General features: G+C 34.3%; 1 protein-coding gene across 22 annotated transcripts in view; it reads left to right on the top strand.

Moving 5' to 3' along the window:
- The window catches only part of RAP1GDS1 (Rap1 GTPase-GDP dissociation stimulator 1), a 140593-nt gene that overhangs the window by 45666 nt on the left and 69032 nt on the right, over positions 1–25895 (top strand). For 10 of the 22 annotated variants that reach the window (XR_014813339.1, XM_021101743.2, XM_021101742.2 and 7 more), the window contains exons 3-4: positions 6986–7108; positions 13410–13535. Coding sequence is in view for 17 of the 22 variants with exons in the window: in XM_021101743.2 (XP_020957402.1) it covers positions 6986–7108; positions 13410–13535 (249 nt within the window). In the remaining 5 variants the exon portion in view is untranslated. Of the gene's footprint in view, positions 1–6985; positions 7167–13408; positions 13536–25895 lie in introns of those variants that run through there. The other 12 variants (XM_084973357.1, XM_084973353.1, XM_084973350.1 and 9 more) reach the window with 2 other exon arrangements.

Here is a 25895-nt window from a genome sequence, read left to right as displayed (position 1 = left end):
AGCAAAAAGAGTGCATTCAGGGAAGGGGCAAGAGAATATCACTGGAAAGGGGGAAGGGGTCACATTGTGAAAGGACTTCTATGCCATGTGTCCATAACAAAATATCCCAGATTGGGTGGTATTTCTCACAGTTCTGGTGGCTGGGAAGTCCAAAACCAAGACACCCACAGATTCCGTTTCTGGTGAGGGCCTGCTTCCTGATTCATAGACACCTGTCTTTTCACTGGAACCTCACATGGTGGAAGCAGGGCATATCTCTGGGGTCTGTCTTTGTAAGGTCACTAATCCCTTTCATGAGGACTCTGCCCTGTGGCCTACAGATGCCAATCTCTTTAGCTTTGCCTAATTCATATGTTTCCCCAAGGTATTTCACAGTAGGATGGAGATGGTGTTTACTGCAAATATTCCTTCATGGTGTTTTGCTATATTCTCACTCTCTTAATAGGAAGTGAGGAAATTCCCATTTACTATAGAGACCATGTTTAATTACTTTGACTTATAGTTGAGCCATTCTAGTTATATACGCTTTTACCACAGTCCTTAATACAGTTCCTCTTGGCATTTACTTTCTCAGTAAATATCTTTCCGTTATTTTTTAACCATACAATTCTTAACTTTTAGCAACTACTTTATGACCTCGTGAGTGATAATTTTAAAGAAAACAGTCAAACTACCCAATTTCCCTGCTTATTCTAGTGATGATTTCCAAACACATAACTTCTCTGACTCCCACAGCTTACATTATCCCTGGGATTGAAATGACTGCAAGACTGTCAGAATCATTTATTGCAATTTTATAAAATGACTCTCACAACTTAATCTTTTAGTAAGACGTTTTTCTGATAGTCGTTGTGTAAGTGGGTTTTTGTTCTGCCCTCTTTGTTTTTCATAACTATATACAGCCTTTGCTTTCCTGTATCTCAGTTTCCTTTTATCTGCTTAAAATCTTTATGGGCGTGGGGAAGGTTCTCATTAGGGAAAGAAAAAGCATTTTATAACTCCCCCCTTCATATACTTCCATTTTCTTTTAGAAACATTAACTTCTCACTTGCCAGTCCCCTTAATCTTCTTACACCTAGCACATTCCTTTTATGTATTTTAAATCTATTTTAAATGTTTCACTTTGTCTATATTTAGTTCCCCTTTTCTCCTTCAATCACGGAGTCTGTCTCAAAATACTGTAGGTACCTCTCTCATACTCAGTTTAGTTCTTACTTGTACAAGATACATTAAATAAAATATGTATCACATAATAAGTTTGTCAAGGTATTGTTCTCACATGCATCTTCTAAATGACAGTTGTGGTAGGAAGAGCACTGAACTAGAAATCAGAAAAGCTGGTTTCTTACTATTCTTCCAATATAATCTTATCATATGGCCTCATTTGTAGTATGAAGAAAAAATATCCTATCATGCTTATGTAACATGGCTGTTTTAAAAAATGTGTTTTATGGTAGTAAGGTATCTTTAAGAGATTGAATGGCTTTCAACCAGGTACCTTTAAATGAGGACACTGTGCCTCTGTGTAGGAATTAGCTTAAGGGGTAGGAGTGGGTGTGGTATTTCAGAGAAGGAACAAGTGCAGTAAGACAGTATGAAATAAAATGATTAATTTGGATTTCTGTAAGTCATTTAGTGTGGCTAGAGTATAGAATGTCAGTGGAGGAGGATCAGGAGATATGGTTGGAAAATATCATGGGTGCTTGAATATTTAATTAAAAGTTATGGACGATCATTTAAAGATTTAAGGTGGGGAGGTGACATAAAATTTGTACATCTAGATGCTTATTCTCCCACCAATGTAGATGACAGATGGGGGGAGGTTGGAGGCAGGGAGACTCATGAAGAGGCTGTTGGATTTAAAATAAAGTTCAGAACTGAGAACTGGAAGTAACATGAATAGATGGAAAGGATAGATGCAAAAGATGCTTGTCAGACAGAATCTATGGAACCTACATTCTAATTAACGTGGATGGTAGAAAGGCATTTACTAAAAAAAGAGCAATTTATAATCATTCCAGAGCTTCTGGCTTAGATGAGTTCCCTGCCATTCACTGCAATAGGGACTAGAATGAAAGGAAAGGAAAGAGGGTACGTTTGATTTGGGGAATGTTAAATTCGAGGTATTTACGCTATATCCAAGAGCACATGCTTTGTTTCAGTTGAATAAAAGGAGAGAGGATTTGGGGCTCAGCTGTGTGGTAGTAAATGAAGCCTTGGAATTGGCTCAGATCTCCAGGCACAGGGCCAGGTCTCTTGATATACCCTATTCTATTAATCTTCCCCTTGAGAAATAAGTATTTCCCCAGAGGCGAGGATACACATGGCCCTGGAGTCATATTCCTGCTCCTTGCAGTCAATCCCTAATTTGAATCTTCCCTTCACAGTCTGTCACAAGGATCCTTGGATATGTGATATGAAAGTAGCAGTTCTTTATTGCTCTCATAATTCAAAGTAAACACTACTGTCAATATAATGCAAAAACATTTTTAATCTAATAGAGTCATAGTAATAGCAGTCATTATTTTTGTTTTTCTAACTTGGAGTTTACTGTAAATTGGTTATCAAATGCTTTTCATTCATTTATCCTCATGAAGCCTATATGCAAACATAGCATCATAAATTCAGCTCATTGTAGTACCATACTGAAAACCCCCTCTTGATGTTTAATTGTAAAGCTAATTGTTTTAAAGTATTTACTTGGCAGCTTTGTTGGGAACCTTAGCTTTTCTCAAGCCATATCTTAAATTATGAGTTCCTTCCCATTCCACCTACTCCTTGCCTTCTGCCGAGTTATTGGCCTTAAGTAATGGGTTGTGCTTTAACTTCTTCTCCCCCTGAGCATCCTTGATTTACTCTTCTTTCACTTTTCTCTGACCCGATTGCCCAGTTTTCTTTTTCTTTCTATCACTGGCAGTCTCATAACTAAGCTGCCTCCTTGCCATCAGGCAGTCAGGTGAGGTGTGGACGTAGGACTGCACAGACAGAATGAGTGCTTGCAGAACTGCAAGGGCTGCTATAATGGATGTGACTCCCACGGTGGCGCCCACAGATATTACTTTAGAGGAACAATGGCCCTTCATATATGGGTCCTTCAGAACTCAAGGACTGCCAGCGGCCTGTAATTTGTAGGTATACTCTAAACATTTTTATGGCCACATTTAAATGTGAAGTGGGGGAGAAAGAAGTTGAATTGATTCCTGCAAACATTTAAAAGGGGTGAAGGTAAAATGTCAGTAGCAGTCTGGCTAAAGGTAAGAAAAGTCTGCTTTTTTTTTTTTTTTAAAGGATTCCTGATCAATGTGTGATTTTTTTTTTTTTTTTTAACGAGCAGTTAATAATTTAGACCTGCAAACACCACTGACCGTTTCTTAATGCTCTCTTAAAATCATTTCAGAGGTGCTCACTGAACACATTAGTTCACAGATAAACATTGTGAGGTACAGTAGAATGCCAGTGTAGGAGGTATATATGAAATGAAGCTGAAGCTTTGTAATTATTTATTGGATAGTGGCATTTTAATGATAATCAGTATTTGGTTCTTCCATGCCAAATAAAAGAAAGTAATTCCCAGCTGTATAAATTCTAAATGTTTGTAGAAATCCACATGCTAGCAAGTAAAGGGAATTCCTTTTCAATTTTTCTAAATTATAATTCAGAATTCTGTGAAGAACCAGATATTTTCCCCCTTTCTCTGACAATAGCGTGAGCAAAAATACTGTTCCCAAATCTTAATTCATCTTTTTACAGCTATTCTTCCAATTCCTTGGATTGTAATCCATGGAAACTCATTACAGTGCAAGAGTTTTGTGTTGATTCATTTTCTTTTTTTTCCCCTTGCCCCTGACATTCAGCTCTGATGTCAAGCCATTCTTTTAATTATAGTTAAAATGAGACATGCATGGATGATTTGCCATTAACTGCTCGCCTCCACATATGTAAATGTCTCAGCTTCACATCTGATTCATGCCTTATGCCAGATTCTTGCTGCCGTACCAGCACCAGCAGGTGAAGGACAAGAAACCCTGGGACAGTCTGCCCCAGTGTTCAAAGATTCTACACCTTTTGGTAGCAGTGGTCAGAAAAGAAAGGATTTTAACATGGCAAATTGAGTTCATTCCTTTTTTGGCTTTTTGCTAATAATGATAATAGTTAATGGAAATTTGGTGTCAGATTTTCAGGTGGTACCTTAAAAACTTATTTGTGTGTATGTGTGTCCCCAAGAAACAGAATAAAAATGAAAAGGCACATTATATTTTATAAATGGGCTTGCTGAAAAAAAAGCTACTGTGTTTCTGTTCTATCATGTATACTTTACATTGGTAATAATCTGAATTGTGAGAAACTAGTAACAGCATATAAAAGGACAAAATGCATTTACTTGTGCTTAAGTTTTCTGTTGTGAAAAATAACACCAACAGATATCAGGTCACATACATGTTGAATTGTTAGTGCGGTAGAGTCTGAATTTGCTGTTTATGCTCCATGATTAGTATGATTGGTGACTTTGTAGAAGTTTACTTCACCTTTCTGGGCCTCTCTTTCTTCACCTAATAAAAAAGCTTGTTTTAAAATATCTCCAAAATATCCTTTTTATTGCAGTTCATAAAATATAAGAAACTAAAATAGTCTTAGCTGTACTAAAGGATACTAGGTTTATGGTAGGAAAAGGAAATGCATGGATGGAGTTTCAGCATTGAATAATCTTGATTACTTGATCTCTTGTACTAATGTCATAGATACACACACACATACACGTAAATACAGTAGTTGCAAATGAATCTTTTTAAGATAATAAATCCATAGGATTTTTATGATTTTTAGTTTTTACAAATTTACAGTTTTTCATGTAATTTTCTATTACTTCAGCCATTCAACAACATGGTATCAAGAGTATTATGGTTCTTTAACCCCAACTCCTGTATAGTCAGGGGTTGCAGAGGACACTGTTTCTTAACTTTTTTGATCAGAACCTAAGATTAGTAACATATTTTGCATTCAGTGCACATACACGTATAGTTACATACGCATGTGTTTCCCTCAGTGTTTTACCTCACTATGAGCAGAAAATTTTTCTCTGTTCTTTTGTTGTTGTTTCAGATATTGTTACTTCTGTTTCTCACTTAAAGAAATGACTGGTCCTTGTTGACCAAATTGATTTCAGAGTTCTTAAAGGATTGGGACCCACAGTTTGAAAAATGCTGAGCTGGAGTTCCCATCGTGGCTCAGCGGAAACAAATCTATGAGGACACAGGTTTGATCCCTGGCTTCACTCAGTGGGTTAAGGATCCGTGAGCTCTGGTATAAGTCACAGATGCAGCTCAGATCCCATGTGGCTGTGGTGCAGGCCAGTGGCTACAGCTCTGATTTGACCCCTAGCCTGGGAACCTCCATGTGCTGCAGGTGCAGTCCTAAAAAGACAAAAATTTAAATTAAAAATAAATGCTGAGCTAAATAGCATTTACTATAAAGAAATAGATTTTTTGTAGACTTTCTCAAATTATTCTATTAAAAAATAATTTTTTGGAGTTCTTGTCATGGTGCAGTTGTTAACGAATCCGACTAGGAACCATGATGTTGCGGGTTTGATCCCTGGCCTTGCTCAGTGGGTTAAGGATCTGGTGTTGCCATGAGCTGTGGTGTAGGTTGCAGACGTGGCTCGGATCCCATGTTGCTGTGGCTGTGGTGTAGGCTGGCAGCTACAGCTGCAATTCAACCCCTAGCCTGGGAACCTCCATATGCCACTGATGTGGCCCTAGAAAAAGGCGAAAAGACAAAAAAAAAATAATAACAATAATTTTCTTTCTATTGATCACAGCAGCTACCATTTACTTAACAAGAAATCTTTAGAGTTCTCTTATTTGATGTATATCCAAAAGATGTGAAGGATATAGGGGAGCTACACATAGAACAAATTTAAATAGAATATTTCAATGAGGAGTTCCCGTCGTGGCGCAGTGGTTAACGAATCCGACTAGGAACCATGAGGTCGCGGGTTCGGTCCCTGCCCTTGCTCAGTGGGTTAACGATCCGGCGTTGCCGTGAGCTGTGGTGTAGGTTGCAGACGCGGCTCGGATCCCGCGTTGCTGTGGCTCTGGCGTAGGCCGGTGGCTACAGCTCCGATTCAACCCCTAGCCTGGGAACCTCCATATGCCGCGGAAGCGGCCCAAGAGATAGCAACAACAACAACAAAAGACAAAAGACAAAAAAAAAAAAAAAAAAAAAAGAATATTTCAATGAGCCTTGTAACTATATTTTTAAACACATGCCATTCTTCTTCATTGTTCAGAGTCAAATGGTAATTTTAATTTTTATTTCTTTGAACTTTTCTTTATTTCCATTATCATTCCAGGTGTTCCTATTTTTTATTTTAATAGGTCATGCTTTTTACATAAAGTGGCTTGGTTTCGTACAAAGATTCTATGTTTGTATTTTAACAAAGATGGAAAGAAAAGGAAAGAAGTAGGGGGCTACCTGTTGATAGATGAAAGATTGTATTAAAAAGTGTTTTGTGGAGTTGCTATCGTGGCGCAGTGGTTAATGAATCCAACTAGGAACCATGAGGTTGCAGGTTCGATCCCTGGCCTTGCTCAGTGGGTTAAGGATCTGGCATTGCTGTGAGCTGTGGTGTGGGTCACAGATGCAGCTCGGATCCTGCGTTGCTGTGGCCCTGGCGTAGGCTGGTGGCTACAGCTCCGATTCGACCCCCTGATCTGGGAACCTCTATGTGCTGCGGGAGCGGCCCTAGAAAAGACCAAAAAAAAAATTGTTTTGTGTAGATAAAACACTCAAGATAAAAGCAGCTTGTAGAACTGATGGTAATTTTATATAAATACAACTTTTAAGATTTATTAGGAACTAATATAATGAGTTACGTTGATAATTTCTATTATGGTGAAAATTCTTTAAGAATCTATTGTAGATGAAGTTGTCAGTGTTAGTGTTGAAGATTTTCACTGCAGCCCTTTGTGTGTCTCTCTTTCAGATACGGAAACAAGTGAAAAAATCCAAGGAAGTGGCATACTTCACCTGTTTTCAAGTCTGTTGATTCCACAGTCTTCCTGCACAGCCAAAGTAGCTAACATCATAGCAGAACTAGCCAAAAATGGTGAGGTTTTCCTCAAGAACTTTTCTGCGGGGATCATCTTCAGTTTTGCACCCTACTTGTATGTTTTATTAATTTATGTTTTAATTTTGTAGATTAGACCTTTTTATTTCTCTTTCTCTTTTCTTTGATTTTTTTTCATGTAATTGTTTGAAATGACTATAGTTATAGTCATTCTCTTCAAACATTTCCCATTGCTGTTCTGTTCCTTCAGAGCAGAATTAAAGGACAGCACTGCTAGTCCCTGCCGTACCTGTATCATTTATTACTTTGGTTACAGTATTCTTGAGCCGCCACTGAATCATTCATCTTTGTTGTCACAGGAGATCTTACATTTTTCAGTGTATACATTAGTTTGTGTTATACCCAGATAAACTCATTATTATTTTTTTTTTCAGTCTGGCCTGTCCTACTGACATTGATACTTGACTGCAACAATGTAATTGGAATACATACTCTGTTTTCTGAACTCACCTTCTTGAGAAATATTTATTTCTTGCATTTCCATACTCTGGAAAGGCAACAGTGACAGCAAACCTTAGATTATATAATGGTTAATCCATCCCATTATATATAGTTTATATCCAGTGAGAGGAGGTTCTTTGGAAGAGATATATTGTAGCAGAAATATATTTGTACATAATTTTAGTCCAGTCAGTTTGAGAAAAACACTGACTTCTTAAAGCAGTTTTTGTATGAGGGAAGGCCATGCTAAATGTAATACCATTAGTATTCCTCACTTTGTCAAAGTTTGATATTATTTTTAGTCCTTTTATTTTAGTAAGTTGCATATATTATACTTTAAAGAAGAAACTTTAAAAATCTGGCCTTAATTTTCCACAATTAATTTCATACATTGTGCAATTGTGAAGAGACGTTGTAAAGTACCTGTATATGCTCTTTTTGGCCCAGGGAAGAAACTTGTTCATATATGTACTACAAAAGAAAATTGCCATGAAATTTTTTCATTGGTTCATAGGTGTTCAAAATGTCTTTCAAGATCCAGTGATGGAGTTCCCATTGTGGCTCAGTGGTAACTAACCCAACTAGTATCCAGGAAGACATGAGTTCGATCCCTGGCCTTACTCAGGGTGTCAGGGATCCGGCATTACCTGTGAGCTGTAGTGTAGGTCACAGATGTGGCTGGGATCCTTGTTGCTGTGGCTGTGGCATAGGCTGGCAGCTACAGCTCCGATTCCAACCTTAGCCTGGGAGCTTCCTTATGCCGCAGGTGTGGCTCTAAAAATCCAGGGATGTTCCGTATTGTGAAATCATTGTTTGGTTATTAATGAAGGCTGACCATCTATTGTTTGTATGTATACTGTGCTTTGGATTTGAGCTAGTTATAAATGTTCAGAGATTCCTAGTGGTCTAGGAGTATTTAGTATACTTCAAGCAGATTTGAACTGCTCTGTAAAGATAGGGATTACCTTGGGACAATAAAAAATTCCTGGAAGCTGATCTAGTTTGAAAATGAAATCCCTCCAGACATTGTTAGTTAACCTAAACCAACCACTATCTAATTCTTCTTAAATGCAAAGCATCTTTTGATTTTTAAGACCATGTAGTTTATTTTTAACCTTATTAGAAACACAGTGTAGATTTCCAGAAATCAATTTTTGTCGTAAAAACTTTTTTTCCTAAGAATACACACACTATAACATAGATTCAGAAAGTTTGAATAGCGTGTTTTTTGTAATGGTTTGTCATTTCTGTGTGATCTTACTTAATATCAGTCCTCATAATACTTTGTCACTCATGGTAACTCTGTTACTAGAGGTTTCTTCTAGTAACACATAATGTTCTAAAGACATAATTTGTAGCATTTATACTACAGAGGCTTGTTAAATGACTGTCACTAATCTCTACTGGTTAAAATAAAAGGGATACATTCAAAGGGTTGTTTATTACTTAGTAACCATATTATTTTGTTTTTAAATGACTGGCTCAGAAAGTGGATTAAAGTCTTTTTAAAATATCTTCAATATTTTTTTTTTTTTTTTGTCTTTTTAGAGCCATACCTTTGGCATGTGGAGGTTCCCAGGCTAGGGTCCAATAGGATCCAAGCTGTGTCTATGAGCTACACCACAGCTCACAGCAGTGCCAGATCCTCAGCCCACTGAGCGAGGCCAGGGATCGAACCCACAACCTCATGATTACTAGTTGTGTTCATTAACCACTGAGCTACTTCAGAAATGCAACATGACCTAACAGAGTATATTAAATCGGCTTATTTCTTCTTGTCAGAAACCTGACAATGAGAAAAGATTGTATGAATCATAGAAAAAAAGCATTTGGAAGTTGGTGTGTCACTCTGCTGTTCATGTTATATGACAGTAGAGGGGAAATATTAGTACATACTTGTTAAATTTGGATTAATTATAAAATATATTTAAATTTACCTATATCAAAAAAAAGTCATCTGAAAATTAATGTATCTGACTGTGTGCTAATCCAGAGGATTAGTAAGAAGTTCCATGGACAAGTTTAATGTGGGAGCATGGCTATGACCATATATTGTAGTAAAGGATCTTTGACACCTTTTTAAAAAGGATTCCCCTATTTAACAGATTTAAGACTCATGCAAAGCAAAGGAAAAACAAGCAAAACAGGCTATGAATATTTTTTCCTTTTCAGAATTGTACTGTCAAGGTATCTAATAATAATAGTAGTAATAAAAATAATAATAACAGATTTCTGAAATAAGGTGCTATTACGTGTCTTCATTGCTGATAATTGAAGTTGAAAATGAGTCAAGGCAAACAAAAACTTTACATCCTATTCTATTCTCCTCCTCCTCCTTCTTCTAATTCTTTTTATTATTATTATCTTATTCTTCTATTTCTCCAAAACACTGGTTCCCTATCTTGCACCAGCACATCAGAAACACCTGGATCTCACAAGATGCAAATTCTTGGCCCCTTTCACCAAGACTTACTAAATTTGGAATTGTACAAGTGGGGCCCAGCCATGTAGTGTAACCAGTCAGGTGGTTCTGATGCCTATAAAGCTTCAGAACCAAATCTCAATCAAAGCAATATGGAATCGATAGTTTGGAGCCATATCATGTTTTTTTTTTCCCCTCCCTATCTATATCAGACGGCAAAAGTGTTTATCACACTTTTCCACTTGAATTCTCTTTACAACAAAACAAAGTGTATATTCAGGATGGGCTAGGAAGAACACTACAAGAAACATGGAAGTCTCCTGTTTTGTTTTATAAATTTAATTTTACCCCTTACTCCATAACAGGTATATGTTAATTTAGTATAAAACATATGTATGCCTTGAAAAATCATTGAGTAAAACTGATACTCAAAAAAATGCACCATGTTTTCAGGTAGCTTAAATACACTGTGATACTTCAATGTTGTAAGCTTAACCTCATTTTGTGAGAATCCATTAAGTTATCAGTGCTATCTTTTATTTAAAAAAGGCAATACAAAATATGAATGAAAAATGTCAATTCAACAACCCACATATAAAAGCCACTCATTCTTTTATATTTATGCCTCATAATTTTTCCTCATTCTTCTAAAGAAAAATATAAAAGACTTAGAGTTAATTATAGAGAGGTATTAGAGAAAATTTGAAACTCCGAATATGTATTACTATTTATTTTAAGAAACAAATATACTCCAACCCTCAGTGTTTTTATTTGGCTTATAGAATCTAAAAAGAGTTTTAATAAAATAGATTTAGTTCCTTCACATAGTTGAAAATGAGAAAGTACATATAAATCAGTTTTTGATAAGTAGGTATGTAATAAGAATTTTATGGATCTTCTGAATCTCAGTCTATGTAAGAAGGAAGTTTTATTTTGTGGTTTTCATCACAGTTTGTACTTTATGAGGGTGCTAAATGAATGTGTACTTCAAGTAAGTTTAGGAAAGTAAAAGTAAAAAGAATTAATAGTGGATTTAGGAAGAAATAGAAGTAATCAATCAATAAGCATTAAACAATCAAAGAAAAAAATTACTTTTGTTTTAAGTTCATCACCATTGCTCTATTTAGCAAATCTTCAAACTAGCTCATCTGACAGGCTATTGGCCAGCCGGTATGTAGGCTGAACTTGAGTCAGAGTCCAGCCAGCTGTGATTGAGTAACTTTGTGCCTTTAAAATTATCTAAGGAGGAATGCACTGTTACATATAGAATGGACAGGCAATGAGAGCCTACTGTATAGCACAGGGAACTATCCAATCTCTTGGGATAGAACATGATGGAAGATAGTATGAAAAAAGGAATATATATATGTGACTCGGTCACTATGCTGTACAGCAGAAATTGGCACAATATTGTAAATCAGCTATTTTTTAAAAAAAGCAAATTGGCTGAAAAGCAAAAGGTTTTAGTAGGTGTTTATGTTCTCCAGGGACTGGTGTTGCCTTTGCATTGACTGAAAGCTGAGGAATAGACTAGTTTTGTTTTATCTTTATATTTTTTAAATGAGATATAATTGACATATAACATTGTGTTATGGTATTCTTTATGTGATTTTGAATAAAAAAGTTAATGACAATTTTATTTGATTCTACAATTACCATATAATTATTTACCCTTTATCATTTTAAAAATACCTAAAGCTATGAATTGTAGCACCCGAAGTTTGAAAGATAAATTGGTATCATATAGACAAATAGAACATAAAAGCAAAGAAAAATATTAATTCATTAATATTGCCATTGCCTGAAGAATAGCAACAACAAAACAGTAAAGACATAACAAGTTTCATTTGTGAAAGTAAGGTACAATCAGACCATTTCTGAATTTCTTATTTTAGTAGTCATTGAAATGATCCCACTGTTGGAAATTAGGCATAGGGAGAGGTGAAAAGAATAATGAATCTATCTTTAATTCAATTACTTTGAATTGGTGACATGTTAAGATTTGAAATCTATAAATATTCTGAAGTAATCATTAATTTAAAGAGTAGACAAGTAGGTTGATGTGTCATCTCCTATAGATGGTCATTGAATGCATGGAAATAGATAACATAATTTGCCTTCCCAGTAGGTGATGGGTGGAATAGCTCATACTATTGTGTTAAAATAACAGCAGCAACAGTAAGCTGAAAGGTTAGCTCTAGAAGTGGGAAATACTCCTCATCTTGAAGGTTTAAATTATAGAGAGTTTGCAATAATACAGTGGTAAGCAAGTAAGAGTTATGATAGGAATGCATTTTTTTTATTTAGGTGGAAAGGAATAACCTCTGTGACTGACAGCTGTGTTAGGAGGAAAGGAAGTTGTTTCCGAGGTAACAGCTCGCATAACAGCCCTATATGAAGTGCTATAAGAACTTGAAGATGACGGAAAACAGGGAGGATTGCTTCTGAGGGTTCTTGAGAAACAAACTGCCAAGTGGTCCCCCTGAAACATGAGAGTGAAAAGATAGGGTTTTTTAAAATAACATCAGTTACAGGCTGAGGAATTAGATCTTTGTTGACTAATCATTGAATAGACTATCCTTACAATAAGCCATCATGTCCAAAGTCATGATTCTAATACTGATTCTTAGAGAACTTTCATCAATTAGATATCTTCATCATCTTAAATTTTGTGGTAAAAATTAAATAAAGTGTCTCATGAGACACTGTAAAAAAAAAAAGTTTGATCACAATTGTGACAATATCTTTGGGAATAAAGACGCTGAGATAGTTTACTATAAAGCCAAGGGGGAAAAATGAGTTTGAACTATAAGAAAGCTTAACATTTGGTGCTTTAGACCTGTGAGTGCATGGTACACTAGCAGATGCGAGTGATTCATAAAATGAATTTTAATGGAGTAGAAATGAAGATAGGGAGTAGGTCATTCTACCAGGTCTTACCAATTAAAAAAGGACCTATTATTTTTAATGATTAATTTGTACCTTTTAAAATTTTTATTTTTTGCTTTTTAGAAAACATACAGTGAAAAATTATACCACTTGATGGCTTCATTTATATTACTTTAATTTTCAGGTTCATGGAAAGAACATTGCCAGTGTTTCTGTCATTCAGTGTTGCTTCCCAAGCACATCCGGTTATAAGAAGGTGGTGCTGGATTAGGTAGAGTGAAAGTTAATGAAAAATTCTTTTGGTTTATGACAGAGACTGTTAGCAAGAAAAAAATATGACCCCACTCATTTTTGTGTATTTATTTCATGAAGTATTCAGTAGGGCTGTAATGGTACTTGAGAAACATTCTCTTCAGATAGGAAGCCATCTTACGCATGTTAACAGTAGACATTTATTTCATTAAGGGAGGTTATTTGTGTAATTGCAAATCTTTGTATTTCAAAATTAAATATGTCTCTTATTTCCAGAATTTATGCGAATTCCTTGTGTGGATGCTGGATTGATTTCACCACTGGTGCAGCTGCTGAACAGCAAAGACCAGGAAGTGCTGCTGCAAACGGGCAGGGCTCTAGGAAACATATGTTACGATAGCCGTAAGTGTTGAAATAACAGTGATACACTTTTATAAGCTTTTGTTTAAGAATTATGATTTTCGTAATAATTCTACTTGGAGCGTTAGCACTCTCTTATCTCGGCTAAGACACTAACATGGGCCATCGCGACTTAGTTCTGCTTATGTAGCTGAACTGTTGGAAATTTGGGCCATGGTATTCTTTACTTAAGACTTAGCAGAAATTGTTTTTCTCTGCTATCACAAATGGTATTTTCAGAGGAAAGTAAGTCAGTTTCTAAGAATTGGGACTTTTCAGTTTTAGGGGAAAAAAAATCTTTTCAATTAAATTTTACTGAAATACCATCTCTGTATGAGAATGCTTATGAACATATTATTTTTAAGTTTCTAAATCTGTCCAAATACATTTTTGATTACTTGCAATTCAGTAAAACCATTCCTAAAAACCATTATCTTCTCATGAGCTAGATTGGCCTATTGCATCTTGCATTAACTCCATTCCTATTTGTCATAATATCATTATCATCCTCACCAATTTCTGTAATACACTGTTCTTACCAGGCAAAGCGAAGCAAGAACTTGGGTATGGGTATAGATATTACAAAATATTTACATTTTCTACTTTTCCTTCCAACATATATGTAAACAAAATACAGTAAAAATCTTGAGTATATTCAGTTAATTAGGCTGTTCCTGATTTGTCTTAGATTTCTGTTGTCTGAACCCAATACACATTTTTTAACATTCACCTTAAAGTCTCCTAGGAATTTAGTTCTGTTTGTATAACTAAGGTAACTTTTATTATTTATTTTCCCCATGGAGCTTATGTACAAAAGACATAGGTAGCTCTTTTATAATATGCAGTGCTTCAAAAATGATTTGTGTATATAAGCCAGATAGAAAATAAGGTCATAAACATACTAATTTATAATAAAGAAGTAGAAGACCAAAACTACAACTTTCAGTTAATAACTTGTCTAGAGCAGTAGTAGTAGAACTGGCCTCATTTATTCTCCTTTCTGTACTTTTTCTGAAGTAGATATTTTGTCTGAGGCCATGGATGTCTTTTAATATGAATTTTAATTGGAGAATTTCAGTCCCTAGTACTGCTTATAAATTTGATATCTGTGCCTTCATTGCATTCTTACTATGCCAGGGTATTATCTTTGTTTACAAAGTCCAAGTGCTTTATGTTTATAACTTTGCATTTTCATATTTTGAATTTTTATTAAACACCACAGTTTATAATGTTAACTTTCAAGAATGAATGTGTAGTTTTATGATTACTTAATATACATTAAAAAGACCTCTGCAGGGTAATAGGCAGAGATTGATGGCAAGAATTTGGAGAACATTAATCATTACTGTTTTTATTCTTATCCTTCTGTGTTTATTACTAGAATTTAAGGCTATCAAAAGTATTTTTTAATGTTTCTTCAGTTTAGGTATCCTTGAATTATGTATTGTTTGAACATAGGAGTTACTATCTTTTTTGAGGACTTTTTCCCTAGGGTTTCACTAAATATTGGCACAATGGAAGAAATACCCATAGCAATGTGCTGTGTAGTCTTGCTATGGTTTTTAGGGGCACAAAGTATTTTATTTCCTGTGTACTCTAGAGAACGTTGAGGTGAAGGTGATAAATGTCTGGTTAATAGGATTGTAATTTTGATGAATCTGAAGTCTGTTATTATAGTGTTTATCATGTCCATTTACTATGTTCTTATGAGGTATATACATATGCTTTAGGCTATGAAGTTAATTTTTTGTTTCATTTATTTATGAATATTTATAACCACTTTATTTTCATTTAATTCAATGAAAAGTATAAAGTGAAAAAATAAGCATAGTGAATACAGGCTATTTTTTATACCTTTAAACCTTGTTTAAGGAAAATGAAGTTATCTTAAAAATGAATAAATATAATACAATGATAAGAAATGATTTATTACTATAAATCACATGATAAAAAGTGTGCATTGTGCCATGCTGTCTTAAGCATATAATTTCCATATGCTTTATTATCCTTTCATTTGAAATTAAATCTTTGTGAACTTCTCAGTGATTTCTCCAGAATAATTCTGGGGAAAGTGTAGCACTTTTATTTGAATTATACGAATGAAATCAAAATCTATGAATATGATGCTGTATGGTTGATTTTTTTAATTTACTTAAAATGCATTTCTCATTATATTTTATGACAGTTGGAAGTTTGAAAGAACTCAGATATTAGATTTCTCCTTTTAAAAAGTACAGAATAACTTCTATTTTAATTAATTAACCTTCTTCTCTCTTAAAAATGTAATGCTTCAATCTTTTTCCCTTTTTTTAAAAGATTTTTATTTTTTCCATTATAGTTGATTTACAGTATTCTATCAATTTGTATGCTATGGTACAGCAAAGTGACCCAGTCATACATATATATGTATTCTTTTTCCCATATTGTCCTCCATCATGTTCCATCACAAGTGATTAGATATAGTTCCCAGTACTACACAGCAGGATCTCATTGCTTATCCACTCTAGTTGCAATAGTTTGCATCTATTAACCCCAGACTCCCAGTCCATACTGCTTCCTCCCTCTCCCCCTTGGTAACCGCAAGTCTTGTTCTCCAAGTCCATGAGTTTCTTTTCTGTGAAAAGGTTCATTTGTGCTGTGTGGCATTTGTCTTTCTCTTTCTGACTTACTTCCCTTACTATGAGTGTCTAGTTCCATCTATATTGCTGCAAATGGCATTATTTTGTTCTTTTTTATGGCTGAGTAGTATTCCATTGTGTGTATATACCGCATCTTCTTCATCCATTCATCTGTCGATGGACATTTAGGTTGTTTCCATGTCTTGGCTATTGTGATTAGTGCTTCAATGGACATAGGGGTGCATGTGTCTTTTTCAAGGAAAGTTTTGTCTGGATATATGCCCAAGAGTGGGATTGCTGGGTCATATGGTAGTTCTATATTTAGTTTTCTGAGGTACCTCCATACTGTTTTCCATAGTGATTGTAACAATTTACATTCCCACCAACAGTGTAAGAGGGTTCCTTTTTCTCCACACCCTCTCCAGCATTTGTTATTTGTTGACTTGTTAATTAAAGCCATTCTAACAGGTGTGAGGTGGTACCTCATAGTAGTTTTGATTTGCATTTCTCTAATCATTAGTGATGTTGAGCTTTTTTTTCTTGTCCTTTTTGGCTATGTGAATATCTTCTTTGGAGAAATGTCTATTCAGGTCTTCTGCCCAACAGCAAAGGAAACCGTAAAAAATATAAAAAGACAACCTACAGAATGGGAGAAAATAGTTTCAAATGATGCAACTGACAAGGGCTTAATTTCTAAAATATACAAACAGCGAGAAACCAACAACCCAATTTAAAAATGGGCGGAAGGCTTCATTCTTGAGAATAGAAATCTATGAGTGACAGCCTTGTAAATACAAGGAATGTTTTTCTTACAGATAGTGTGTTTTAAAATTCATGTTTGTGTTTCATCAAACTTAACTGTAGGACTAATCAGTTTATTTTTTTTTTATTAAAGTATAGTTGACTTACAATGTCAATTTCTACTGTACACCAAAGTGGCCCAGTCATATGCACACATATGTATTTTTTTTTCTTTTTTTCATATTATATTCCATTATGTTCTATCACAAGAGATTGGATATAGTTCCCTGTGCTATACAGTAGGAAGTTTATGCTTTTTTAAATAAATATACTCTAAAGGAATAAATTTTTAGTGCGGGTTTGTTCAGAATAATGTTAGGCTTACAACATATAGTAAAACCAATGTACGCAGAAAATACCATAAGGAATTCAGTATTAGAGATAAAAATTTGAAAACTGTGTGCATATTTTATAGATTTTTATTTTGACACTTAAAAGTAAGGCATTCGCTAGCATATTTCAGTTAACATCTTTTCTTTTGAAGGGAGAGTTCCAACTATAAAAAGAATTACACTTACCACAAAATTCATGGAAATCTTTTGAAAAAAGTAGGTCAGATTTCAGTTTTACCAGCTTAGTCAGGGACCATTTTAGGAACTCTTCCTAATGGAAGGAAACTGTCTTAGATGATCCCAGCATCAGCTAATACACTGCTATAACTGCTAAATGGGACGTAGTGAGGCTTTGTTACTGATGAACCTTTTGAAACCCAGTCTCTTTCTTGCATATAGAGATGAAAAAAATCACTGAGTGGGAACATGTTTCATTTAAAATGCCTGATCTTTTTTCTGCTATTCCAGAGAGCCTCCAAGACATTTATGGATTTCTTTTTCAAAGTATCCAGACAGACTTTGGATATAAGCAAAATTTTAAAACTCTTTTACCCTTTAACTTTGCCAAAATAACTCTTTTTAATAAGAAGCTTGACATCTTGTAGATCAAAAAAGACAGAAAAATTGTATTTCAGTTTGAAAAGAAGGCGGCAAAGCTGTGGGGGGATATGCTCATGAATGTGATTTTAAACCAAGAGAAGTACTATCAGATCTCAGAAATGCATACCTTTGGCCTATTTAATTACACATTTCTCTCAAAGGTGATACGGAAAATACTGAGTTCTTTTTTCACCACATCTGGCCATCTTTGTGATATTCTTTTCTTTTAATGATGAGTTTTGTTTATATAGCTGTGCGCATTTAAAAGTGATGATGTATTTAAAATGGCCTTATAGTATTGAAGAGCTTCATGTTAAATTCCCACCTTGTGTTTATAATTTGTAGGGATAAATTAATAATTGGAGACTGAGCTTTCTCTGTTTGTAAATGTTATTGCCTGAGGTCAGGAAATACATGAAGTTGGAAATACTGGTTAAAAGTTATTTAGTAGAAGCTAAAATAAATTATTGCATGCAGCTAAATATTTGTGCCTTTTTTATACCGGAGAAAGAATAATATATAATTCAAATTAATGCATATTAAAATTAAACAAATATGCCTCTTTACAGAAATAAAATTAATGCTTTTAATTCTGTAATTAGTCCTATTATTAGAAAGATGCACGCTTGGGAAACTTAAACAATATGCTGTCTTACATGATATAAAGAAAATTAAATTCTTACTCGCTGATGAATAAATAAAATATTCAAAATGAGGTGGTAATCAGGCTTACCAAAGCCAGTGTTTATGAGGTAAAGTAAGTATTGTTTATTTCAGTGACTTCAAGAAGTCTAAAAAGGAAAGGATGCCCAAATATATGCATGGATCTATTTTTACATTAGGGATTCTAACTTTGCTACACTTTTTATGTAAAGGGTGAAGAAAGAATTCATTATTCTGACTGCAAATGCTGAATAATAATTAGCAATAATTCTATAGTATTTCATAATGTAAGTTGATTTGAAATGAACTAATCAAAGTATATTTGCAGCAGTTAAATCCAACACAGAAGTATTTGTCTTACATTTAAAATAAATGATTATTTCATTTGTATAAATTGGGTTAAGTATTTGATTATGTTATTAAAGAGTTTGCAGGTCTATATGTTTATCCTGCTTTTTTCAGTTTTAGAGTAGGATTACTAGTCAGTAAACATAAAAATAAAGTTCTTCATTCTTCACCATTAATCTATTGTTTTTATTAGTGGATTTATTATCAAAGTACATCATGTATATAAGAATAAACTATATGCAACTACTACTTTTAGAGACAGTAATATGACTGTTATATGAAAATACTCCATTGTAAAGGTATCCGAAATATATAGTAGTTGGAAATAGATGTGTTTTTGTATCACAAGCTCTATAAAAGGTTTATGCCTTTAAAGAGCATGTAATATGATGGAGAAAATAAAATGTACAAAGGAACACATAGATGAGAAACGAAGAAATGAAATCATAGTGTTAGAAGGGGAAAGGACATTTCTGTCCTTGAGAAAAATGACAGAAGATCGGTGGAAGTATTAAAAAAAAAAAAAATTTAAGGTGGTCCAGAGAGTAGTCAGTGTTTCTGGCATAGTCTCCATCTTTCCATTAAAGTAGAAGTCAAGCTCATGGTTAATAAAAGTCAGTGGCAAGGTGATGGTAGGAAGCTTTGGTGCAAGGGAAGAGTTCAGATTTGGAACTGTGGGGTGTATTATATACAGTCATGAGGCTATGATTTTTTTAAGTAACCGAAGAGTTTACTGTAGTTCTTGATTTTCGCATTCATTTACTGATGTCTGTCATGCACTTAAAACGTGTGTGGGCCAAGGAGCTGTTTTGTACTTGAATGTGTGGACAGGAAAGAGCCACTGAACCTAACTTTGAAATTGGTGTTTTCAGTTTCATTTTTCAGTTTGGTGTAATTTGTATTGGAGAGGGAAGAGAAGTGAGGCAGAGATATGAAGAAGCCATGGTAGGAGGCCAGCTGTGATATGGTAAATACTAGGGCAGAAAGAATGAAATTAAATTTTGAAGTAAGATTGGATTATCATCAGTTTGGTTGGTTCTTTCAAAGTACTGCACCAGGTTTAAGCAATGTTAAATATTTAACTAATAACCTTTCAGATAGTTTATAATTTGAGGAACTCTGACCTTTCCATTTTTGTGCTTGATACTACATTCACATACCTTGTGTTTGTGAATATGTTATTAAAAAAAATCTAAGAATCTATAAATTTTTACCCTAACAAAACTTGTAGGGCAAAGAACATATCATATAGCTTCTTTTTTCCAATGCTTGATTAGTTTCCAAGTAATATGTATAAAAAAGTGAATGTCTTATTAAAGAGATGGAATAATAGTTTTCAAGTAGCTGTGATCCACTGTATAGACAGGAAAGTGGAGGCAGCACATGAGAGAGCATCGCACGTGGCAGAAGTGTTAGATGATTTTTCTTGCATTCAATAAGAAAATTCAATTTTTTTTGTTCCATGAATACCAGGTTCTCTTCTAACCTCTGAGTCAGAGCCTAAAAGGCCTTTGGAATTCCCCTTTCCTGATTAAAAAGTCTTTAAAAGGGTAAGAAAAGTCTAATTAGGAAGCCCTGAAGAAGTAAGATTTTTTTTTGTTTTTGTTGTTGAGATCTGTATTTTCCCTTAACCTTTACTTTCCTAATTTCACCTCTTAGAGGCGAAGCCTATGTGTAGACATATTAAACATAAAATTGCTAGTCTGCTTATTAGAACCCTGTCAGTACATATCCTCTCCTCTTCTCAATTGTGTTCTGTTTTTATTTTTCCATTTTTCTTCTTTGTAACCAAGCTGAAGCACTGACAACTTTCTCTTTTTTTCATCAAAGTTATCCCTGCTTTAAGTTGGGAGTACTTCCCTTGGTAGGGAAGAAATATAAAAGATAAATATTATTTAAAGATGAATAATTCACATTCTTCTTACCGAGTGGAATAATACACCTTTGAGAAACTGTGCTCTTATCAGTTCAAGTTAAATTCCAAATCACAGCTACATACATGTGTACACACATACATATACATAGTCTAGCGTGGTTTCCTCTAAGTATGAAATAGTTTGATACAAAAGCATCTCATATTTAAAATAATTGGAATGAAATTTAATTTTGATCTTGAGCAATTCAACTAATAAATTAGAGCAATAAACTATTTACATTGTTACCTGAATGCTGTTAAGAAGTCATTTAAGGTAACTTTATGAAATAATTGGGTTTAATTAATAATTTGTTTTTAAAAATACAGATATTTTTCAATCTTGTGCTGATAATATAGAAATATAAAAATAAGGTAATAGAATAACTTCAGTGATTTCTTTAGTGAATGTAATGTGACTTATGGATGCTCTATTATTATTTAAATGCTTTTTGAAAAAATTAGAATTGTCAACAGTTTTGACTGATGTGAGAAATTTATTGGCCTGTAGAAATTAATATTAATCTCAGTAGGCACACCAAAGCTGGCCCTCAAATGTTGTGCTATGACCTAATTTTAAACTGTGTCTGTGGATCCAGTGCTTTCCTCTCCTGATCCTGCATTATAAATATAAATATGTAAATATACTTGAAAATTCTCTCTGTTAAAGGCAGTATTTAAACCTGAATATAACAACTCTGCCACAGAATTTCAGGCTTTAGACTTCTTTTTTATAAATGAATATTTAAGGGTCACAGATTTTTTTTTTTCTTCATGATTCATTTTGTAATTTCACTGATGTAATATTTATAACTTTTGCTTTTATATCTAGTCTTTCATGCATTTTACCTGCACCTGGATCATGAATAAGTTGGGTTGGTTTTTTTTTTTTTTAATTTCAGAAAAGATGGGTTTAAATTTTTCATTTGAGTGCTTAAAACATTTTAATATGTCTAGGGTACATGATAAAAATTCCCAATTTTGAAAAAATTATAGGGGGAAATGTAAGCATTAGAAGTTAAATTTTTCCCTAGTAGATTTCATAAGTATCTTTTGACTTATGTAAGTATGTCTGTTTACCAGTACCCTGCTCTAGGATGATAAAATAGACGAGGCAAAATTAAAAGGCCTTATATTTAAGAATACAAAAAATCCTATATAATCATACATTTTAGAACAACCATTATGTCTGACTTACAAAAATATACTGTTCCTCGTGATTAGATCATTGCCTACTAACTTATTTTTTCTTTTTCATGCACCCATAACAGAAATAGGGTTATAGTTTTGTAGAGTACCAACTTTTTGAGTATGAAGACCCTCATTTTAGCACCGAAAATAATTGTTCCCCCCCAGCTACCACATTTGAGGATATCACTCACATATAGTAATGATTACACATACAAAACTTATTTATTAGGTAAATACACATATACCCTGCAGATTCAAAGGCTAAAATTTTTATATTGGAGGACATTCCTTTATCATTTGCAAAATGTTTATTTTGAATCCAGCATTATGATGCCGAACATTGCAAATCAAACAGACATGCCACCATAGTAAAACAATAAACTAACAAAGATTTAACCTGTAGGTGGTTCTTTTTTAATCAGCCTTCTACTGAGATGAGAATTAGAAACGTGACTTTATGTCTTTGAAGATGTGTATTTGTAGTCCTCCATGTAGAAAGTCTCAGTACATACACCGTGGGTCATATGATTGGAGTTTTTTTCCCCCAGTAGTGATGATGAGTAAATCCCAGGACATTCTCATTCTTTATTCTTTCATGCACCAAATATTTTAATCAACAAATATTGATTGAACCCATTGTGTTGCGGGCACTATGCAGGTGATGGGAATCATAGGAAATAAGAGCGAGAAGTTCCTGTCTTTGTGGGTCTTGCACAGGAAGAGATGGAAAATAAATGAGTAAAAACTACAAAAAAAGATATTTACAGATTGTGATCATTGATATCAAGGAAATAAACAAGATGATGGAATAAGGAATATCTGAAGGAGAAGAAAGTTCTATTGTTACTTGAGCTGAAATCTGAAAAATGAGAATAAACTAGCTATTGAAAGAGAAGGGAGAGAATATTCCTTAGAGAAGTGTAGCAGTTGGGAACTCATGAGTGAGGAAAGAACTTGATGTGGTCAAAGGACAGGAAAGAGATGTAGTGAACCGGTAGAGTGTGGTACAATAACGTGGAAGAAATAAATAAGACCTAGATCATAGAAAGCCTTGGGGGCCATTCCAAAGTAACGAGAAGCTATCAAAGGGAATCTAGTATAGATTTTAAAAACCTCACCCTTGGAGCTACATGATAAGTGGGCCGAGAAGAGTGAAAGAGTTAAGAATGGAGACCTGCAGACCTATTATAAGACTTGGATTAGTCTAGGCAAGAGGTAATGGTGACTTAGATTAGGGTGTGGCAGTGAGCATCAGAAGAATTTGGGAGGTATTTTAAAGTGGTAGATGAATCCCCGGAATGAGCATAAGGGAGAAATCAGGAGATTCTTAGATTTGGGGCTTGAGCAACTGGACAGAGGATAGGGCAGTTTACTGGTAAAGGAAAGAACAGGTTATTTTGTTACGTTTTTCTGAGTTTTGTTAATGCTGCTTTTGTTTTGTTTTACTGGTGGCAGTAATAAATCAGAGATATTAATAGAGATATGCAAGAGGAAATGTCAGGTGGGCAATTTCTATATATTGGGAATAAACATTCAAAAAGTTTAATCTCTCATGTTTAGCAAAAATACTCAGATGTTACCTGTGTAGACCATGTAGATTCAAGGAACTATCAGAAATTAGAAAGCTTAAGGGAATAAAGCCACCTAGATGTCATAAAATTTTTTAAATAAACAGGACTTTTAGAAGTCATTTCATCCACCCCTTCCAAATTTTACACAGAAGACTGAGAGTTCAAATGACTTTTCAGGGTCAGCAGCTAAATTGGTGATAGCGTTCACCTAAAATTCATGTCTCTGGTTCATTTTCTCTAAGTACTGTAATTGAAGAAATTATCACTTTCATAAATATATACTTAGTCAAAATACCTTTATGCTTCAGTCTTACTAGTTTAGCACTTAAAATTGCAGATATAGGATGTTACATATCTAAAACCTAAACCAGTATTTTGTTTAATCTGTTATAAATCACAAGAGCAGACTACCTAATTTGAAAGAAGATGGAGCAGAACCAAGTGATTAAGGAAAAGCTTTTCACATTTTTCCGTATTTGAAAACTTTATGTAAAATCTGTATATGTGTACAAGAATGCCTAACCATGTTTGATCCTTTGTTCTTGTTATTTTCTAAATGGAGAAGAGCATATGAAATACTGACCTCCCTTTTTATTCATTGGGAAATAAAGAAATTTTATTTTTTTATTTTCTTCTTTTTTTTTTCTAGGGCCACACCTGCAGCATATGGAAGTTCCCAGGCTAAGGGTCAAATCAGAACTTCAGTGCCGACCTAAGCCACAGCCACAGCAACGCCGGATCTGAGCCACGTCTGCAACCTACACCGCAGCTCATGGCAACACTGGATCCTTAACCCAGTGAGTGGGGCAAGGGATCAAACCTGTATTCTCATGGGTACTAGTCAGGTTCATTACCACTGAGCAACAACAGGAAGTCCCAGGAACAGTTTGCTTTGATCAGGACTCTTAGTAAAGGAAAATTGGTTAGTAATCTGAGAGTTTTACTCTTCTCAGGTAGACAAACATAGGTAAACCCTTCAAGTTTTCAGACATATATCTATTGTTTTATACTATTTTTCTCTGCACACAAGGTACATAGATAAGAAAAATGAAAATTATACTGTTTTTACTAAATATCCTGAATAACTTCTTCCTTTCCTGGGTTGAAAGAATTTGTACATATCTTACATAATTTTGATAAATATTCCAGTTCTATTCAATTTTACTGATTGATACACCCTTTTAAATTTCTCTAATTTCTTGCTGGAGCAATGTAAGTTTTTCTGTCTAGTAGCTTTCTTAATAAATTTTTTTCTCTTCCTATGGTCTAAATAAAATTAATTGAGGTTTAAAGCAGCAAAACTATAATAATGTGCCAAATAAGCAGCAAAAAAAGTTCCTGAGTACCTGAAAAACCTTCTTAAAATAAGCAGTGATAAGATGAAAAGAACAGAAACAGATTCTTTACTTTGGACAGCTTGTCATTTGAGTGAACACCAGGTGATGCTTGGTCTTTTTTTCTCTCTCTCACTTAATGTAGTGTGGATCAGTTAAGTATTTAATACATATTGTTTGTATCATCAAATCTTTATTAGACCAGATCAGTCTTATGTAATGCTTTTTAATAGAGAAAGAAATGAATTTATACCAAATTATTTTTCAGATTTGTATATATTTCATGAAGCCCTAACTTAATGAAAATCAGGACATTTTTTTAAAAAGTAACTTGTTAAAATGGATTAACAACCAAGCCCCCAGGTGAAAATATTTAGTGATTTCTAAGCGTGGGATCAATTGCATCATTCTTCATAAAGGCCTGTTCCCTCTTTCCTCTTCTCAGTTCTGAATCACTATAACATAATTTCTTAGTCCTTATTTTTAGAATTTTATTTTATTTTTTACCAATTCTTATTTCTTTTAGCCCTGAATTTTATTCTCATTTTGTGATTTAGATGATTACTTATTGTAAAATTAACTAGAGAAGTTATACATGAAAATCAGTTTAGGAGTTCCCATCGTGGCTCAGTGGTGATGAACCCGACTAATATCCATAAGGACATGGGTGTGATCCCTGGCCTTGCTCAGTGAGTTACGGATCCAGCATTGCCATGAGCTGTGGTGTAGGTTGCAGGCGGCTCAGATCCCACATTGCTGTGCCTGTGGCATAGGCTAGCTGACAGCTGCAGCTCTAGTTTGACCCCTGGCCTGGGAATTTCCATATGCCTAGGGTGCAGCCCTAAAAAAAGGCAAAAATCAAATGAAAGCAAATCAGTTTTGTAGAATGAGGCAGATGCTTTTCTATGGTGGCTAGATTGATTTTTGGAGCAGGAGAAACGCTGTGCTTACCTAGAAATGAAACTAAAGTTTCACTTTAATTTGATATGCATT

The sequence above is a fragment of the Sus scrofa genome, chromosome 8 (genome assembly GCF_054392235.1).
Source record: "Sus scrofa isolate SSC_HxYL_T2T_F1_AM1 chromosome 8, Sscrofa_HxYL_maternal_Yorkshire_Landrace_v2.0, whole genome shotgun sequence".
NCBI classification, from domain to species: Eukaryota; Metazoa; Chordata; class Mammalia; order Artiodactyla; family Suidae; genus Sus; species Sus scrofa.
This window is presented reverse-complemented; position numbering and strand designations above follow the sequence as displayed.